Below are 19,715 nucleotides of genomic sequence, written 5' to 3' on the forward strand. Positions count from 1 at the left end.
GGGCTTTCCTAACTGCGGAGGGGCAATAGATGACTTGCACATCCCCACCATGGCCACGGCCCACCTGGCATTGGAGTATATTAATCAATACTTCTCCATGGTCATGCATGGGTTGGTAGAATACAAAGGTCGTTTTACTGACAAAGTTGGCTAGTCTGGGAGGGTTCATGGTGCACGCATGATCTGAAATTCAGGACTGTACTGAAAGCTCCTGGATGGGACTTTTTTCCCCCGATCAGAAAATCAAGATTGGTGACGTGGAGATGCTGATCGTTATATTGGGCAACCTAGCTTACCCTCCGCTTCCCTACCTGATGAAAACCTACACAGAAGCCCTGGATCCCAGCAAGGAAAACTTCAATCACAGGCTGACCAGGTGCAGAATGACCGTGAAACGCGCCTTTGGATGTTTGAAAATGAGGTTCAGATGTTTATTGACCCATTGGGATGTTTCTGAAGCTAATGTCCCCACTGTTATTACAGCACACACAACATATGTGAATCAAGGTGGGACGCTTTCCCATCTATCTGGAATTCTGAAGCCAAGGCAATAGGCAGGGCTTACTAGCAGCCATCTACACTGCCATCCGCCAATTGCCATGCTCAGGGTGCAGCAATAAGGGGCACTTTGAAAAACAGCTTTATGACTGATCTGCAATGCACGTGATACCTATGTGTGGCTCTGCCATGATGCCAATAAATCAAGCATGCCGTAATGAATGAATGCGCTTTTTTGGTAGGAGGGGGTTAAGGTGCAGTAAATAGAAAGTACTGTGCCTGCATCACCCCCAACCCCCTTCCAACCTGCTTGGTTCCCTCAGCTGCGCATCTGCTGCGGACAAGGAAGTGTCACTGCCCAGCAGTACTTTCATTGGCACGCACCCTCCCACCATCCACCCATTTTGATTTGTGTTTTACCCTCCCAAACCCCCACCCCCAATCTGACAGGACAAGAAATCACACCGAACTCAAAGAAAAGATTTTATTTTGGGGGGTAAGAGAGGTTTAAGTGGCCATGAAAAGAAGCCTTCTGAAGGGTGCTTGAATAGCCTTTTGCAGTGGCCCTTGGGGCTGTAGCAGCAGGGTAGCTTTGCTCTTCCTTCCTGTGTGAGAGGAACATGACGATGGGGGTTGGGTGATCTCTCCTTGGGGTCCCCCCAATGACAGGGGGTGGGCACCCTCTCCTCAGGGGACTCCCGCCAGCAGGTATTAGCTGAAGCCCTGCTGGGTTGGGAATTCCTCTGCAGCTGCAGCAGGGAGTACAGGACCTCTGTCTGCTCAGTAACTGCTTTTATGAGCTTTGCCACGACCTCAGTCTGCTTTGCCATGAACTGTGCTTTGCCATGGTCTCATTCATCTTTGACAATTGCTGCTGCTGGAGGTCAAGAATTCTCTTGTTAAAGTTTACTTGACTCTGACACTACTCAGCTGTGACACCACTGAGCAGTGTGTTTGGCAAGTTCTTGTGCGCTGCCCGAGTGTTTTGCATGTGCTGCAGGATCAGATCTTGTTTGCATCTCCTGGTTTTCCCTGCAATGCTGGGCAATGGGTGTGTAAAATTAAGGTCAAAATTAAGACACAATTCACATAATCTGCTTTGAAGTGCAATGAATGGGTCTTTCTGTGTGTATTATCACTGAAAATATACTTTTGAAGGACACGGGTTATTAAAGATGGGACGGTAAGTGTGCATTTCACAATACCTCACTTGCCATCACTTCTCTAGCACATCGCTTTGTGCATGTGGTAAGTTTATAAGCTCTTGTCCTCTTTGGTTGGGAATGGCAAGGTCTGCAAAGCAGGGGCAGCCGCCAGGTGTCCTGGCTGGGAGTGCTGTGGCAGGCAGTGACAAATGGGTGGCTGCGTGTGAGGTTTCAATGCACAATAAAAACAAGGTAAAGGGAAAAAAAAATCCAGCAAAAGTCTGGATGTAAATGGCCAGGGATTGGAGGGGGGAAGCACAGCAGAGGAATCCTCTGTGTGGCACAGGGGGATTCCTGAGAATTGAAAACAAATGGTGCTTGGAAAGGGACATGGGAGGGGAAACACCCAGCATTACCCAGCAGCTGTGTGGCACCAGGGAGTCCTGCAAAATCAAGAGAAATGCTGGGGGAAGTGGGGTTGGGAGAGGAAATGCCCAGCAGCAGCGTGGTGGCTGGGGGCGGTCATGAAAAATGAAAAGAAATGCTGGTTGGAAAGGGACATGTAGGGGGAACCCCCCCCTTCCCGCCCCGCACCCAGAGCCTGCAAACTGCGTTGTGGGGTGGGGAATGGAGTGCCCACTGGCTGCTGCAGGCCAATGTAAAGGGGCGGAAAGCATGTTAAACAAACAAAAAAAAAAAGATGTGAATTGCCATACTTCCTCGGGTTGCCAAAGACGACATCACCCTCCTAAAACCAACAGACGTGGAGAAAGAACAGCTACTCCTGTCATGTGACCAAAGGCCTGGAAAATTTGCTAAAATGCTGTGTGGTGCCATGACACTGGATTGCTGTCTGGTTGCCTGGCATGGCAAGGTGTGCTACCATGGAAGCTGCGACAAGTCAGGCCTGTCCAAGAATCTTGTGAAACACATACAAGGGTGCCTGGATGAGGCCTTTGAAGAGATCTCCAAAAAGGAGAAGCGCTCTATCCCAAGAAACAGTAACATGCTGTTCCTAGGGGCACAGAAGCACAACCAGCAAACTTGTATCTATGCAAAACCCTATACTATACCCACCCTACTTCTAGCATGCAGATTAAAGACTCACCAGAACTGCTTGCTCCAGAAGGCTCAGAGACCGGCACGGAGGTGACTGGCGTGGAGGGGAATGCTGTGGAGGGGACCGGTTCTGGGTTGATGATAGTGCCGGGCCATCTGGAACAACTTCCTCTGTCTCCTGCTCATTGCTCCCCTCCTCTTCTCTGTTGCCCTCTTCCTCCGGGCCATCCTGCTCCTTGGGGTTCACCCCGAACTCCATACCAGGGCCTCCACAAGTGTTGTAATTGAGTCTGGGCTCCATGGTGGGGTTGCTCCCCATAAGCATGTGGAGCTGTTGATAATAGCAGCAGGTCCGTGGAGCTGCCCCGATCGCTGGTTGGCTTCCTGGACTCTTTGGTAGGCCTGATAGAGTTCTTTAACCTTTACCTGGCACTTCATAGAATCCCAGGAGTAACGGCGGCCATCTCACGCACCATCTGATCATAGATGGCTGCGTTTCTGTTGGCCACCTCAAGTCTCTTCGCCACCGATTGGTCTCCCCAAATGGCAGTGAGATCCAGAATCTCCTGGTGGGTCTAAGCTGGGGCTCTCTTGTGAGCCTGAGAAATGTTAGTCAGATCACTACCTTGAGTGCTCATGACTGCAGGACAGGGCTACCAATAATTGCTACCGATGCAGTGTGATGCGATGGGCAAAAACAATTTTTTTTTATAATGGAGGCTCTTTTTATTTTTAGTGATGGGCTGCTAAATTCCAATTCACTTTTTAATTCACATTCAAATTCAATCCAAACTTTGCGGGCTTACTTTGACCTTCTTCCTGCACACCGGACAGCAGCGCAAAAGGAAGCAGCCGTACTTGGAGGGTCACTGTGTACCTTTGTGGGTTACATACAGGACACTTCTGGAGGCTGACAAATTCGAGTTAAGGACGTGGTGCTTCCACACTAGCCTTGATTCGAGATTTTAAATTTGAAATAGCTGCTATACCCATCCTGTAATATCAATATGCTGTAATTGGCATTATGGCTAAGTAAATCGAATTAACAGTATTACATGTGATGACAGTCACATTTTAATATCGAGCTAAAGCCTTGAAAGTTGAATTTATCTCATAATGTAGCATCAGCCTGTGTTTCCCAAGTTCCCTTCTCACTTCCGTCATACGGCTCATGCAGAATGGACACAAATTTGTTTGTGTCCCCTGTTTCAGCTCTACATTGCCAAAGGACACTCGGGACCCAGGCAAGGGGTCCTTGCACATGGCGCAGGACTTTTCTTCTGGGAGGACTTCCAACAGTAAGCTTTTCCCCCTCTAATTTAGAAGGGAAGAGGAACGCCCATTCTTGATTTGGCATTCTGCTTTTAATTTCTTCTGTCCTATGGAGATTGAACGATAGATAAAAATTGCTTATGTGACAAGTAGCTAATGACCATGTAGTGGAAGTGCACCTACAATTCTGAAGAAAGAAAATCCCATAGCGTATTAAGCTTTAAGCTTTCTAAGTAATTACCAGACTAATTTTCTGAGAAAATTATAATTAATAATCAGCAATAAAAGATTAATACTGAGAAATGGAGTTAAGCAAATAAAAAGATAATGTGATTAATTATTGAATCTGTTAAGTGTGTTTGATTTTTGGATTTTTTTGTTTGTTTTTGTCTTTGCCCTGATATTTGGGTAGACTCAGTATGAAAATATCTGGAATGTTGTTTGAAAAGCTGCAGAAATGTCTCAATTCTGCTTTTGGGTTTCCTTAATTGCAGTTTTCTGTAGTTTCTTCACTTTTAACTTTTGTGTTAAATTGGCATGGAAAATAGTGCAGACAATAAAGGGGAGGCAGTAGGTTGCCATCTACAAAGATATTTGACCTTTTTTCTTATGCAAGAACTTCTCTCTAGATCCTTAAATGTCATAAGGCTTCAGGGACCGAATTTTCAGACCAATGTGAAGTATAGCTGTTCTTCTGAATATGTGCAAGTGTTTTATGCTTCACTCTGAAAGCACTGGGTGCTAAAATTGTGAGATGAAAGTACCTGAAAAAAGTCCAAGGAGGCTGGAAGAGTTTTAATTGGGAAAAAGCATGATATAGGTCGAATCTCTATAATCCAGACTTCCCTAGCCTGGCAACACAGCTGATCTGGCATTGTCCATGCCCCTGTGAGTGCTTCTGGGCTGGAGCACTCTCTGGAAAAAACTGGAGGGTCTGAACTCAGAGTGTTGCTGTGGTAGACATCTTTGCAGGTGTGCAACATGAGTACGAATCTGTCTTAATTGTTTTTAGTTTGAGTCCTGGCCAGATCATAAACTATTCTGTTTCTGATACAATACTTATAACAGCTAAAAAATCTGGCTTTGATTGTTCCTTATAATTTGTGTCATGGAAAATAGCCCAAAGTAGTGATTTTCAATCATTTTTCATTTGTGGACTCCTAAAAAATTTCATGTGGAGGGTATGGACCCTTTTGGAAGTCCTGAAAGTAGTATGTGGAGCTCCTGGGATCTGCGGATTACATCTTGAAAACTATTAGCCTAAAGCTGAACGGGAGGAAACAAGGGGAATGGAAAGTGAATCACGAAAACTGACTGTCGCAGCTTGAGACAGCATTAACTTCCATGTCAGGGCTTCTTGGGCCATATGTGAGGAACAAAGATGCCTACCTATGGAAAGGCCCAGGCAAAAGAATATTGGTGTTTGGAGCGAGATTGAGGGTTGCACATGTCCTTATTGAAGGAACATCTTCCTGTCGCCTATAAATATTTTTAAGTGCAGTGCGATTAGGTGGCACTGCCTGGAGCACCCTCCAGTGGCAAGCTGGTGCAGGACACGTACACCTGCCTCTATTTCCCCTTGGAATCCACCTGTGAAAAGCAATAGTTTCTCTCAGTGGCAGTTTTATACCCTTGTATTAATTTAAAGGGATGCAGACCACAGATCTTCTCAAAAACAGTTTTAAAAATCCAAAAGAGCAATGTGCGTTTACTATGCACCAGCTCTTTAATACCATTCAAAGTTAACTGCCCCAGATCATCTATCCGAGAGTCAGTACCCCATTCTGCCCTGGCGCCTATGTGAGATTTCCAAGACTTGTTTCTCTCTCACCTCTTCTCCCATAGCCCCCTGTCATGTCTCCTGTGGCAGAACTTCTGGCACTGACCAGACCTCCGTGCCTGTGAATTCTAGCCCTGCTCTGGGATGTACGTTTCAGTGTCACTGTCAACCCCCTTCTTTACAAGAGCTGATGCACAAGTTCTCCTTTAGCTCACTTGGGATCCCTACCTCTGGCCAGTCCTCATCTTTGGCTCTTCCCAGTTATTTACTGTTCCGATTGCTGCTGCTCCTGGATCTCTCCTTTCTTCCACTTGTCCTCCTTGACTCTGTCAGCTCCCTGTCCTATTTTGGGCTCAGATATCTTCTTTGAGCCCAGCAAAGCGTCAGCTGATGAGTCTGGGTGCATTGGCTTCTTCACTCTTAAAGGGCCAATGTCTCAGTACTTTAATATATTAGGGCCATTACGCTGTAGTACTGTACTATTGTATAGTAGGGGTTTTCATCCATATCATGCTATGTGCACTTTGGCCTTACTATTGATCCTATCCTTGTTCACCAGGCAATTTACATTCAGTGACACTGATTCAATAGATTTTTCTGGTGCTCTGTGTATCAGCCAACATGGAAAATTTGTCTTCAGTTTTTTGTATATGGCGTTTGGCTTTTCTGTGCTGGATGTTACCCTAAGTGTGTGAGACAATCTCATTAATGAACTTATCCTCAGGACACCTTTGTGAATTAGGGATTGTAGGCCTTAGTTTATAGGTGGTGAGTCAGAGGGGAAGTGATGTAATCAAAGTCACACAGTAGCTTCTTGGTAGAGTTAGAAAGACATCCCATCTTGCAGATGTCGTGAATCCCTGGTGATTAATTGTAAGACCATCCTTCTCTCTCTCCCCCTCTCTTTTTAAATATGACCTATCTTCCCCAACACTACTCTTCATAATATGGCAATCATGCTGACTTTTGGGAAGGCATTGGATGATTACCAGCACTTGAATGATTTAGTGTGCCTTCATGCAACAAAATGCATGCATTATCAGGTGAAAGCTAAGCAGTACTCAGGTTTTAAGCTCTACCCTAGGAGTAGTCAGCTAAGCTTGATGTAAAACACAATCACAGTTTGGTGAGAGATTCTTGTGTATGAACAGCAGCCAGGTTAGGAACAGCTTCCGGGTAAGAGTCCATGTTAATTCTGCTGCAAAAGACAAGTTCTCATTCATCACCTCTCATAACTGTCTTCCCTTCCCATCAAAGGAAGAGGTTACGAGAAAGGTTTCTTTGTCTCTCTGAATATCAAAGATTACAGGGTAGGCTTTCTTATTTTGCTCTTGTTCAGGCTGCTTTTTAGGCAGGATATTCAGAGTCTGTAGCTGTGGTTTGGGTCCAGTTATTTATTGCTTTAATTTTAACAGTTTCTAGCTACTTCTCAGAGATTCTTGATTTCAAGGAATGGATTATACAGCTAAGAAATACTCCCTTTGTTCTCTCATGCTCTTGGGCAGTGGTTCCCAAAGTGTGGTATGTTAAAGGTTTCAGAGGGTATGTGGCAGAAAATAAATTATTAAAAATTGGGAGATAAGCACTGGGATGGCACTAGGACGGGGGAGGGGGGTATGCCAATAAGGCTGAAGTCCTGAAAGGGATATGCAGATGTTTTAAGTTTGGGAAGCCCTGCTCTAGGGTTTCGGTGTCTTCTCTCTAAATTTGTTTGTTTTTTCTCTTTGCTTTCCCCAGTGTGATTTCTGAAGAGAATGGTCATATTGTTAGTACACCACAAAAACGACCACCGTCTGAGGATTACAGTGTCCCCTCTGGAGTAAGTGAGATGATCTCTAAGCCAGCTCTTCCATCCCAAACTATTCAGATTTCAGAAGAGCAGAGTACAGTTCCTACTCCAGTGAAAAAGCCTAGCAAGACAAAACAACAAATAGATGTGAAAGCAGAATTGGAGAAGAGACAAGGCGGAAAACAGCTGCTGAATTTAGTGGTGATAGGTAGTATCCCTTTTTCTTTATTTTAATTACAAATTGAATACATTTTGTGTCAGAAATGTGTGCTTTTTGAGTCTGGGGGTATTACAGAAGCAGGACACTCTATTTAGGAAAGGAAAATCTCAGACTGAAGTGAAAGTCCATCCACTTTACCTTTACCCTTGTGGAGACAGCCACTTTTAACCTTCATGGACTAAAATAATAACTAGGCCTTCTGCCCATCCCTCATCCTCATTTTGTCAAAATAAAGTATACATTAAAGTGGACTTATCTTTTTAACATTGTTTTTAACATGTTTGCCAGAATAGAGGTCAACTTCACCCATTTCTTTTCCCGAGAAAATCTTTATCTGCAAAAACAACAAGTAGTTCTGTGGTGCCTTACAGACTAACCGATATCTTGTTTCTCAAAGCAGGTCTTTGCCCATGAAAGTTTTGTGCTGCAAATATCTGCTAGTCTATAAGGTGCCACAGGACTTCTTATTGTTTTTGAAGATACAGACTAGCTTGGCTACCTCTCTGATACTTTTCTGTGTCTGCTTCAGGTTGAACCTCTCTATCCTGGCACCCTCAGGACCAAACGAGACAATTTGCTGGACCACAGGCTGTCAGTGTTGTCTAGCAGCATTACCAAATCTTCCACTGCTTACTGGGCTCTTAGACGACATTTAAGGGTAAATTACGGCTAAATTGCAGCACAGAACGTTGAGAGCCAGGACTGGTGGCTGTGAACGAACTTCATGAAACCGCAGGAAACTTGGACGTACCTATGAAAAGTGGTGGACTAGTCACCCAGCTAACTAAAATCATGCCAGATTACGGATGTTGCCAGACGAGGGAGAGCCAGCTTAAAGAGGGTCAGCCCGTTCCATGTATGATTATCAGCCTCTGTGAATTGCATGAACATGAAACAAAACTTTTGGGCATTAGCTTCCCATATCTACCGGTGTGTTTCTTTACCAGCAGTACTATGAAGTCTAAAAGGTGGAAATTAGTAGTACTGATCTAATGTTTACTTTCCTTCTTAGGACATGTTGATGCAGGTAAAAGTACTCTAATGGGTCATTTACTTTACCTTCTGGGCAATGTAAACAAACGAACTATGCACAGATACGAGCAGGAATCCAAAAAGGCTGGCAAAGCTTCGTTTGCATACGCATGGGTCTTGGATGAAACTGGAGAAGAAAGAGAAAGGTAGGCAAGTTAACCTCTAGTATGAATTAATGTTTTCTCTGATTATGACGTCTGTTACTAAATGACATTCTACTAATTAACTGTGATACCTATGTTAAATAGTAACAGAGAGGAAGCCATGCTAGTCTATACACTATCAAAACAAAAAGCAGTCAAGTAGCGCTTTAAAGACTAGCAAAATAGTTTATTAGGTGAGGTTTCGTGGGACAGACCCACTTCTTCAGACTATGTTAAATGTTTGAAGAATAAAATACTTGATAGGAAGTATTTCGCCCTTTATACAGATACACACCAGTAAAAGTAAAGTCAGTATGTTTTCTTATCTGTGTATATTGAATACCATTGAGAAGTTGGGCATTTTTGGGTAAAATGCTCAGTATGAGGAGCTGATATAATTTGCTTAAGGCACCAGTGAGGAGTTTAAAGAAGGTGAAATTTTTGGTCTATTACATCTGACTTGTTAAATTAACATTAGAACCCTTTTTGAAATGTTCCTGCCAGCAACATATTACATTGAAATAAAATATGTAAATTCCTTTTTTGTGTAATGCATTTTAAGTTATGTTACAGTGAAGAAATACACAAGGAAAGTGATGTGGATAATTCAAAAAAATCATAAAATGGCTTTTAAAAACTTTATAAATTAGATCTGCGGACAACAACCTGCTGTGTTCAGAAAAGCATGGACTAAACTGTAGAATTAATATCTTACCAGAGTTATTGTGGTATTCACCAGTATCTCGGGTTTCATTTAAAACCACAGAGTAAAGTTTATTTATCTAATGTAATTGTATTTTTATGTTGTGCTCATCACCCATGGTATCATGGTATTCAAGCCTCTCTGGTTGCAAAGATAACCTTGAAAATGTAAACTGATGCAGAGCAATAGGATGTCGGGTTAGAAAGGAAATTTTGCAGTGTTCATACGTATAACTAAACTTCTGAGGATGCCAGTCTTCCTGTATATATGTTCAATACAGGTTTGTGCATGAACAGACCGAAAATTAAAATCAAGCAAAAATCAGTGTTATAGACAAAAATGTGAAAAATGTCCAAGTCTCCCTCCCTCCCAACTGCCCCGGTATTTAGAATCATGAATTTGGCTATCTAGTAAATAAATATTTATAAACTTAGCCTTAAAACTAAAGTGTTATTAAAGAACAGGATATATATATAATGGAAACAGTGTCTTTTGCCTTTTTTTCTGTAAATAAAAGATTTACTCTGTCGTAAGGAAAAACTTAGAGAATTTCCACCCTCAAAATAGGCTAAGAGCTTGAATGATTTTTCCCTCATTTTCCTGTGTTCTCAAGTCTGTATTTTAAAAATAAAGTGCTCCGAAGTTCTCTTTAAACGTTTAGATCCTTCTTCACTGACATTTTGTGTCATGATTAAAGAATGGACAGGACAAGGCAGTTTCTCACAGATGCTATTTAGTCAAATTTGGAATTGATTCCAGAACTGTTCTGCCCTTTCTGAATGATAAAAGGCAGCTGTGAATTGAGCGGGCAATTTACAAAAATATAACTCTATTTTTGTACTTACATATTTGGTAATATTTTCTTGATTCTGCTTTTACTGCTGTTGATGCCTCTCTTTGTAGGGATGGAGAATGGCAAAATACTACTTACAAAATGTGACAGTTGCTTTGCGCTTTAGTAGTTCTGAATTTTGCTATTTGTTCATTGATTGAAGAACATAATACATTATTGTATACAACTGCCATATAATCAGTTTCTCTAGGACTTCAACTGTTTACCTGTTGTTCTCTTCCTATCAGCATCATTTGGCTAACTAGACTTCTCTCCTGCCTGGCATAGCAGAATTAGATCTGGACGTCTTTATACAGAACAAAGCAGCATATAAAGTGGAAAAAGAATACAACTTCTCTCAGCAACTCATGCTTTCTTCTTTAAGACAAAATTCTTGTGCACAGGGATCGTTTCTCCAGTGAAAGGGACAGTCACTGCTACAGTCTTATTATACGATCAAAAATGGGAACAGGTTAAATCAAATGGTGGCCACAGTGTTCCGATTTGCTAAGTCTACTATTTAATAAGCATGTGTGGTGAATTTAGGAAGCATTTGTAATTGTGTATTTTGTGTGTGTTTTATTTAAGGGGAGTAACAATGGATGTGGGCATGACCAAATTTGAGACAAAAACTAAAGTTATTACATTGATGGATGCTCCCGGCCATAAAGATTTCATCCCAAATATGATCACAGGAGCTGCACAGGTAGTAAACATTTCTTAATTGCATATATTAAATATAATGTGACGTTTTCTGATTTAGTTATTCTACCTTATTTAAAACTAATCTTTTAAAGCGCACCAAAAAGAAAAAAACGAGAGTTTCTATTTACTGCATATTAGCAAATAATAAATCTTCTGTTCAAAATGTCATAAATGAAAATGCATTCTGTTTCCAGTCCTGTAGAAAAAATATGGGGAAAGATAAGTCATTTATTTTCAGGAAATGTTTAACATTGGCGAAAATGGCGGAGAAAGTGAAACGACGCATTCTTTTTCTAAACTGAAAGCTGACATTCTTTTCTTAAAATATTGAAGGTAATATTTTCATTTAGTCAACTATGTTGACATAAAAGGTTTTCACATTTATTACTGAACTACTTTCAGTGCTTTAATGCGCTAAGAGCAGTTTAGCTTTCAATATTCAAATTTAATGTGTACGTAAACTGCTCCACAGATAGAGCTGAGAAAAGCTTTATAGGGCAAAATGTCTTGAAGCTTGGAGTCAAAACTTCAGATAGCACACACAGGCACTGTGATGCTTTTTATTTTAAGTATTTGGGTGCACAGGTTGGCCACCTGTACGTTCTTTGTGAGTGTTTGGTTTTTTCAGTGTTGCTGGGTGTTTTTTTTTTTTTTTTTTTATAAGATTGAGAGTAAAGGTAACTTCAGCTTTTATACAGATGTTTTAAATTAAATAAATAGATTGGATGGGGGAGATTAACACAACTATGTGTATGGATATATACATTTAAAGATACGTGATTTTTTTCTTAAAAAGCATGGACATATATTTGAAATGGCTATTAGCAGACTGGATAGCTTACATGCAGAGAAGGCAGGATAGTCATGTTTCGTTCGCATGAAGTACTATTTTGAACTGCTGCATCTGCTGATACAACACAGCCGTATTCCTGTTACTGGTTTAGGTGTTAAAAGTTAAACTATGGTGTTTTCCTTCACATTCAAACTAATTTTAGTTTATAATGCCAGTTTTATATTTTTCCTAGTTAGAAACTGAAACTATAATGGCATGTAAGAAAGTCTGAGACTATGCCTACACTAGCCTGGAAGGTAGACCCACTGAAGGCTGATCTTCCAGGGTTCAGTTTCGCGCCTATGGCAGGATGCATGAAATCAACCTATCTGGGTTCGGCAGTTGACCCTGTACTCATCGTGTATCACGAGATGTAAGGGAGGTGGTTGAGAGCTGCTTCAGTGAGTACAGCCAGGTAAGTTGAATGTAGATACATCAATTCTAGCTGTACGATTTCTGTAGCTAGAATTGTGTTTCTGCAATCAACTTACTTTCCCTATTGTAGAGATAGCATGACTAAACTATTGGGTAAACATAATTGCCAAACTTTAAATGACAGTCAAAAAGCAAATTTGGCTGTAATCTTATTACCATATATTTGTTTGAAAAGTAGTTCACTGGTCATATTTGTTATGAGTCTTAGTCAAGAGTATCAGAGGAGTATCTATGTTAGTCAAAATAAGCATGCTGTGGCACCTTATAGACAGGTATGTTGGAGCATAAGCTTTCAAGGGCAAAGACCCACACTTCGTCAGATGTATCATTTCTCATCATTTTAGTCGAGCGTTATGGGGGCCTTATGTAAGGTCTCAAAATGCATCACAAGGGTAAATATTATCATTATTTTACAAATGGAGAAATTGTGACACAGAGTTGCCCAAAAACATATCAGAAGTCAATGGAGGTCTGCAGCTTCTGGTTGTATTTTTGTGGTGTGGATGCTTATGTATGCTGTGAAAATTTTGGAAAATGCTCTTAACAGTACTGTTTTCTTTAATTCTGTTTAAATTATCAGTTCATATTGGTGACTGTCCAAATAAATAAGATGGTGAGAATATACGCTAGAGGTTGGGCCTGCAGGTGAGGCTTAGGTGGGACAGAGAAAGCTTTAATCCTCCTTTATACTCTCTCCATCCTTAGAGCTTTTGGGTGGGGAGGAGGGGGTGGTCACACTAGTCTTGAATGTCATTGGAGGCTGGAGTGATTTTTTTTCTGCTGTTTTAGATTACTGAAGGCTTTGTATTGCCATGCTCCCAGATGTACAAGAAAGTGTTTATAAAGAGATGGTGTAGAACAGATTCTGATGGCTCTACAATAATTAGGAGTTTTGCCATTCTGAGGGAGTCCCCAACTGCTGTTCTACAAAATGCAGAACAGCTTTATCATGGGCCATAATCTCTCCTATCATACCCTGTGCTAACAAAATAGTGTATGCATTTTCAGCATCCAGTGTAATTTTTAGGGCACATGTAGCTATTCAGAGGGTTCCATTTTATTTGCATCTTTGGCATTCTCCAGTTGTAGTTTGTGGTTAAATAGAGTCTGATGTGAGCTCCCTGTAATCCTAGTGGCTGGTTGGGCATTGACATGACATTACAGAGTGATGGGGCTATGTTTCTGTCAGTTAATGGGTGGCTCAGCTCATTCTGTTGTGTATCTCTCATCCTTTATGTGGAGGAAGGGAAATTACTTGGGATTCTGGGTTGGAGCTAGGTTTCCTGGGCATGCCTGAGGGCACTAAAAGGCATTGACCCATTCTCAGATTAGTAGAACGAGGGCCTTTGATGCCCATTTGAAACAGCTCTTTCAGGAAGTTTGAATACAAGCTCCACCTGGTTAAATAGTTTTAATAAAATTGTTGTTTCCATATTTAACCATACTATGGTGCACGTCTCATTGTTTCCCTGTCCTCGTTAGTGATCAGGAAATTAATCCTCATTCAGCTCCACTCAGGCTGATAGTCTCTTGTTGAGCAAAGCTTAAGGTGTATGTTTGACTAGTCAGGGCCTTATTTATCCATATTCCATTCCTCTTGTAGACATTATTTTCCTAATCATCTTTTTTTCCTACCTAGGCTGATGTGGCTGTCTTGGTTGTGGATGCCAGCAGGGGGGAGTTTGAAGCAGGGTTTGAGACTGGTGGACAGACTCGAGAACATGGGTTGTTGGTTCGCTCTCTTGGAGTAACACAACTGGCAGTTGCAGTTAATAAAATGGACCAGGTACCTGCTTAATAATTTTCTTTAGTGAAAAGTTTTATGTGCCTTTGTATGAGTCCTAAATTTTGAGGGTCTGTGTTCTAAGACCAGAAGGTTTGTCCTTCCCTCATTTTTTTTACAGTTACCAACTCTCATAATATCTGTGTTCAGCAAGAAGAAAATTCTTCTGAAGCCAATGAATGCAGCGTGTAGGCCAGGAAGGTGTAGATTTTCCAAAGCAACAAGGGGCAGCTAGATGTTATTTCTCCATTGAAAGCGAATGGGAGTTGGACACACAACTCCATTGTTTATTTTTAACTCTCCCCAAAAGGGTACTGTATAAGTAATTCTGCTGAAATTTACTGGGGTATACTTATGCCATGGGGATTGTTGGGGCTGGTGACTGGGGGCAGGAAAAGAGTAGCTGTCCTGGGGCCTGGCAATTTAAAAGGGCCTGAAGCTTCTGGGCACTGCTACCGCAGCGCCTGCCATCGGAGCATTGGATCCTTTAAATGCCTGCCGTAGCCACATGTGGTGCGGTCTAGTGGCATACTGAGGGCTGGATGGGGATGGACCCTAGCCCTGCCCCTTCCACCCGAGACTCTTTTCCTTCCAGAAGCCTAGAGCCAAATTCCACCCACACGCACACTTTGCCCAGGGCCCTGATGGCAATTGCAGAGTCAGGTAGGGTGCTGCTGAGTCACTTGTAAGGCATGCTGCTGCATTTGCTCAAGACCAGGCTGTTTAATATGACTTTTATTTTACATTTTAGTTTTATTATTAATTACATTTAATTTAAGAGAGATTCTTGAGTCTAATTTTTGTTTTGCTTCAAGACCTGTGTGAATTTAAAAAAAAAAAAACAGAGGTATTCATGAGCCAGTTAATTTATTGTATCTTAGACATGAAGTAGAACTGCAGGTTTATCCTAAAATTATTCCAGATGGGCAAATTTCTGTGTCTGTATGGAACCCCATTGAATTCAGGTATTTATCACATTGTAGAATTAGGCCCTCAATTCATTTTCTTTTACTCAGTCCTGGGGAATTCTGCAATTTTATTATGGTTCCGAATGCAACAGTTGTAGAATTCTCTACTCAAGCTAATTAATAATGTTCTCTGTGCTCTCTTTCTCAAAATGTGGCAGAAATGCTATGAACATTTTATCCATTAGTCTTACTCTTTTAACTCAAGTTTTCGTAGAGGATCTTAGGTTAGATAGTGTATCAAACTGTCGGTGTAATTTGTATACAGGAATATGCCAAAATCCAATGTATTTATCAAAATATGTTTCTATTTTAGGTTAATTGGCAACAGGAGAGATTTCTGGAAATTACCAGTAAACTTGGTCATTTTCTTAAACAAGCTGGATTTAAGGTAAAGTAAATTTAAGATTGAGGTTTGTAAAGGTTTGGAACCTCCCATAAAGCAACATTTTGATCTGGACCCAGGTTTGTGTCTGCAGAGCCAGCTCCTTCCCTGGGAAAATCCTGCCTACGTCCCTCACAGAATTCAGAGAGGATCATTTTCAGGAAGATTACTTATGGTGGATTTTTTAATTCAAGAGTTCTTGATGAAAACCAAGCTCAGTGCTTCACAGACTCTTCCCCCAAGTCCCTTTCCCCCCATGTTTATCCCTTTAACTCTATGAATTCATCAACCCCAAGTTCTTGGTTCTTACATCATGATTTTCCACAGGCGCTCTACTGTTAATCTGTCTCTTGGAGCTGTTCCTTCCAACAGCTGCTCCTGCCCCTGCCCTTTCGTTTCCTGCTCCTCCTTTTATGAGTATTAGCCATTTAAGTTGCCAGTCTTTTTCAGGTGCAGCAGATAGGGTTTAATTAGCCAGCTGGCTGCCTTATTTATTTTTTTTATAAATGGGTACTATATTAGCCCTTTTCCAGTCTTCTGGAATCTCTCTTCTATCCCATAAATTTTCAAATATAGTAACTAATGGCTCAGATATCTCCTTAGTCATCACCTTGAGTATTCTAGACTGCATTTCATCAGGCCCTAGTGACTTAAAGACATCTAGCTTTCTCTTTAAGCATCTCTGCCATTTTCACATTTTCTGTTAGTGTTTCCTTCTCCAATGGTCCTACCCTGTTTGTCTTTCTGTTGTTTCTAATATATTATGGAATGTTTTCTTGTTACCCTTTATGTCTGGCCAGTTTGAGTTCATTCTGTGCCAACATACTTGTGTTGTTTATATTCATGCTTGTAATTTGAGTTAGTTTCCACTTCTTGGGAACATCTGGATTTTAGTTTTAGATCATTCAAGATCCTTGCCGTGCTTCCTGGCTTTCCTACACCGTGTAATAGTTTGCTCTTGTGTCCTTAATGTTAAAGGCTCTACCAAATTCACAACCCATTTTTGTCAATTTCACAGTTACAGGATTTAATAAAATCATATATTTCATGATTTCAGCAATTTAAATGTAAAATTTCATGGTGATGTAATTGTTGTGGTGCTGATCCAACAAGGTGTTAGAGGAGTGGCAGTACTGCTGTGTTTCTTCTAAACACATGCTGATGATCGCACTGCCTACAGAGTAGGGCAGCTGGAGACTAGTAGATGTTGGCCAGGAGTCCAGCTGTATAGGCAGAGCCCCACCAGCAGCAGCAGCAGCACAGAAGGCAGCGTGGCATGGTATAGTATGGTATTCCTATTCCTGCATTGCTGCCTGGAGCTCTATGGCTACCCACGTCTGAAGGCAGCAATGCCAAAGTAAGGATGCTAGTACCATCCCTATTTCTGCAGTACAATTTTGGGAGAACAACCTTCTGAAGTGGGCACCCAACCAACAGCTGTCACTCTCCAACCCCCAACTCTGTAAGCAATACAGAAGTTTGGGTGGCAATACCACACTTTCCTCTAAAATAACCTTGTTGACCCCCTGCAACTCCCCTTGTGTCCAAGATCCCAACCATGAGAAATGCTGGTCTCCCCTCATGAAATCAATATGGGTAGGGTAAAAGTATACAAAAGGCCAGATTTCACATTCCATGATGTGTTTTTCATGTCCATGAATTTGGTAGGGCCCTAGTAATGTCTCTTTGAAAAAATCGCCAACTGTCTTCAGTTGTTTTTCCTCTTAGACTTACTTCCCATGAGATCTAACCTTCCAATGCCCTGTTTGCTAAAAGCTGCCTTCTTGAATTCCAGTGTGTTTATTTTTCTGCTCTTCCTCCTGTCATTTCTTAATCATGAACTCTCTTTCGTGATCACTTTCAAATTCTCAACCAGTTCCTCCCAAATCTAGAACAGCCTCCCCCAGTAGCTTTCTCCACCTCCAGGATATATATGTCTCCACCTGGATCCCTGTCTTTGTCCGTAATGGTTGAAAAGAACATCATCTGTACCCCGTACTCCCTCACCCATACATCCAGGGCCCCGTTGTGACTTTTGATCTGCTGAGGGTCATACCTTGTAACATCGTTAGAGGAATAAATAGCATGGTCTAATAGTCAAAGGGGCAGATGATCCTAAAAAAAAATCCCTCTGTAATTTGTCAAATATGGGTCCCTGGCAGGCAGCATACATCCTGGGATCCCATGTGAGGGCAACAGATGTGTGTCTCCACCCCTCCCACCCCCAGAAGAGTCTCCAACCATCACTATCCTACATAGCCCTCTGTAGCTGGATAGCTTCTTGAGCTTTGGATATCTCCACACAGGTACTCCAGGAATTCATGCAGTTGTGGCTGGTTGCCTTCTTTGGAGTTTGAAAGGAAAGTTGTTGTCAAGGCAGAATTGAGAAACCCCTTTCCACTTTTTCACATCTTCCTTCTGGTATCTAAGAGATCTTGTGTATAGGATTTGCTGTAGATTGTTACAATACAAAGCAGGTTTCAGTGCAGATTGTGAGTTAGCAAGCAAATGCAATTTTGGGAGCCTTCTCGTTTGAGAAGGAAGCAGGCCTTGGTCCTGACATTGTCACAGAGTCTCCTGAGAGTCTTTTGCAGCCTCAGTAACTGTCCTTTTGGCTCCAGGTGTTCTTAACCAGACCTGTGCTTTACTATATCCCTTAAGTAGGCTATAGCTGGTTATGTTATTTACATATGCTTCACAGAGAGATGCCAGCTTGCTTCTGAAGAAGGGTACAAGATTAACAGCAGCCAGTCTTTCCTTTTTTCAGGCTTCCTACTCTCCTCTTTAGCATTTCCTTCTGCCTGTTTATATAATCAGAGTTGCTTTGATTCCTTCCACTCATTTATCCCCTCCAGTGTATCTCTAGTCTGTCACTTGGCACTCTGTGCCAATTGCCAGGCTTTCAGTTAGGTCAAGATTAATATGTACTGATGGAGGTTTGGGTAACCCTGTGAGCATTACAGTTCACATGAGCTGTGCTTGCATTTTCCCTCTGTTGTCCAGCAAGGGCACCCACTTTGAGGCCTCCAGCTCCTCAACTGATGCCTTTTTTGGGTAAAGACCCGCATCTTACTTGCATCTGGCAGGTATATTTCCAGGCTGCCTTTCCTGTGTTATTCCCAGTAAAAGATAGTCATGCCTTTCCTTTGCTTTTCTCCCCGCATACTGTGCACAGTGTATTTGGCCTAGTAGTAAGTCACCATACTGATCTCTGTAATAAAGCCTATTTTGCTTTTAATGTGAAATTTCCACAGAGAAAACATTAAAAACAATAAAAGAACTTACACATGTATGCTAATAAGCTTACCAAAAATCATCCGTCTCAACATGGGTTCTGGCGACAGAGAAATCCTTCTGATCCTCACCCAGAGGATTTCCTGTAGTTTCAAGTTCACCATCCTCTTTCTTCTGAACAAACAAGGCAGTTGTATGGGGCCCAAGTAGCCAAAATCATTCCAGCCCTTTCCTAAGGATTGGGGCCTTCCAAGGGCCGGAGGTTCTGCCTGTTTGCTGGATTGGAATAAAAGCCCTGAGTCAAATCGCCGCCAATTTATTTATCCTAACCCCATTTCTTTGTCTCCTGAGAATCCAGTCTGAACCTTCAAAGAGACTACAACTAGGTAATCAGTCAGACGATGGTTCCCTTCCCCTGATTAAAGCTTTGAAAGGCTGATAACTAGAAGAATTTTACTAGCATGCCCTCTTCTCCTACAAACATTTCATGTAATCCCACAACAACATACTAGTGATTTCAGTTTCAAGGTAGCAAGCGGTGAGGTTTCTTCTTTGCATAGTGTCCCTGTGGGTTTGCTTGCATTCCTGTGCTGCTGATCAGAAAACTTTGCTAGCAGTGTCCAGGATGCTGTATCTCCTTGGCTAGCCGCATGGCACAGCACAGCGCGCTTAGGGTAGCACCCTTCAGTTCCTCCTTAACCGCCTCTGACTAAAGACAGAGCCATTATGACGACAGTAAACCCTCGGTTTTATGGACCCTGATGTAGCTGACTTCGGGAACAACAGACGTCCGCCAGACCCCCATTATTCCTGAAGCCTGCTTAATCGGGGCCCTTAAAATCCTAAATCCTGCCCCCTCCCCCCCCCAGTGAAGAGTTTACCCCAGCCGCCGGAGCCACCACT

At 42.0% G+C, this 19,715-nt stretch overlaps 1 protein-coding gene across 1 annotated transcript in view; it reads left to right on the forward strand.

Annotated features, from left to right (window-relative positions):
* HBS1L (HBS1 like translational GTPase) overlaps positions 1-19,715 on the forward strand; it is a 139,621-nt gene that overhangs the window by 100,631 nt on the left and 19,275 nt on the right. Inside the window, exons 6-10 of the mRNA XM_074990516.1 lie at positions 7,492-7,751; positions 8,776-8,941; positions 11,062-11,179; positions 14,085-14,231; positions 15,510-15,584. Of these exons, the coding sequence (XP_074846617.1) occupies positions 7,492-7,751; positions 8,776-8,941; positions 11,062-11,179; positions 14,085-14,231; positions 15,510-15,584 (766 nt within the window). The remainder of the gene's footprint in view (positions 1-7,491; positions 7,752-8,775; positions 8,942-11,061; positions 11,180-14,084; positions 14,232-15,509; positions 15,585-19,715) is intronic.

Source organism: Carettochelys insculpta, chromosome 3 (genome assembly GCF_033958435.1).
Source record: "Carettochelys insculpta isolate YL-2023 chromosome 3, ASM3395843v1, whole genome shotgun sequence".
In the NCBI taxonomy this organism is placed as follows: domain Eukaryota; kingdom Metazoa; phylum Chordata; order Testudines; family Carettochelyidae; genus Carettochelys; species Carettochelys insculpta.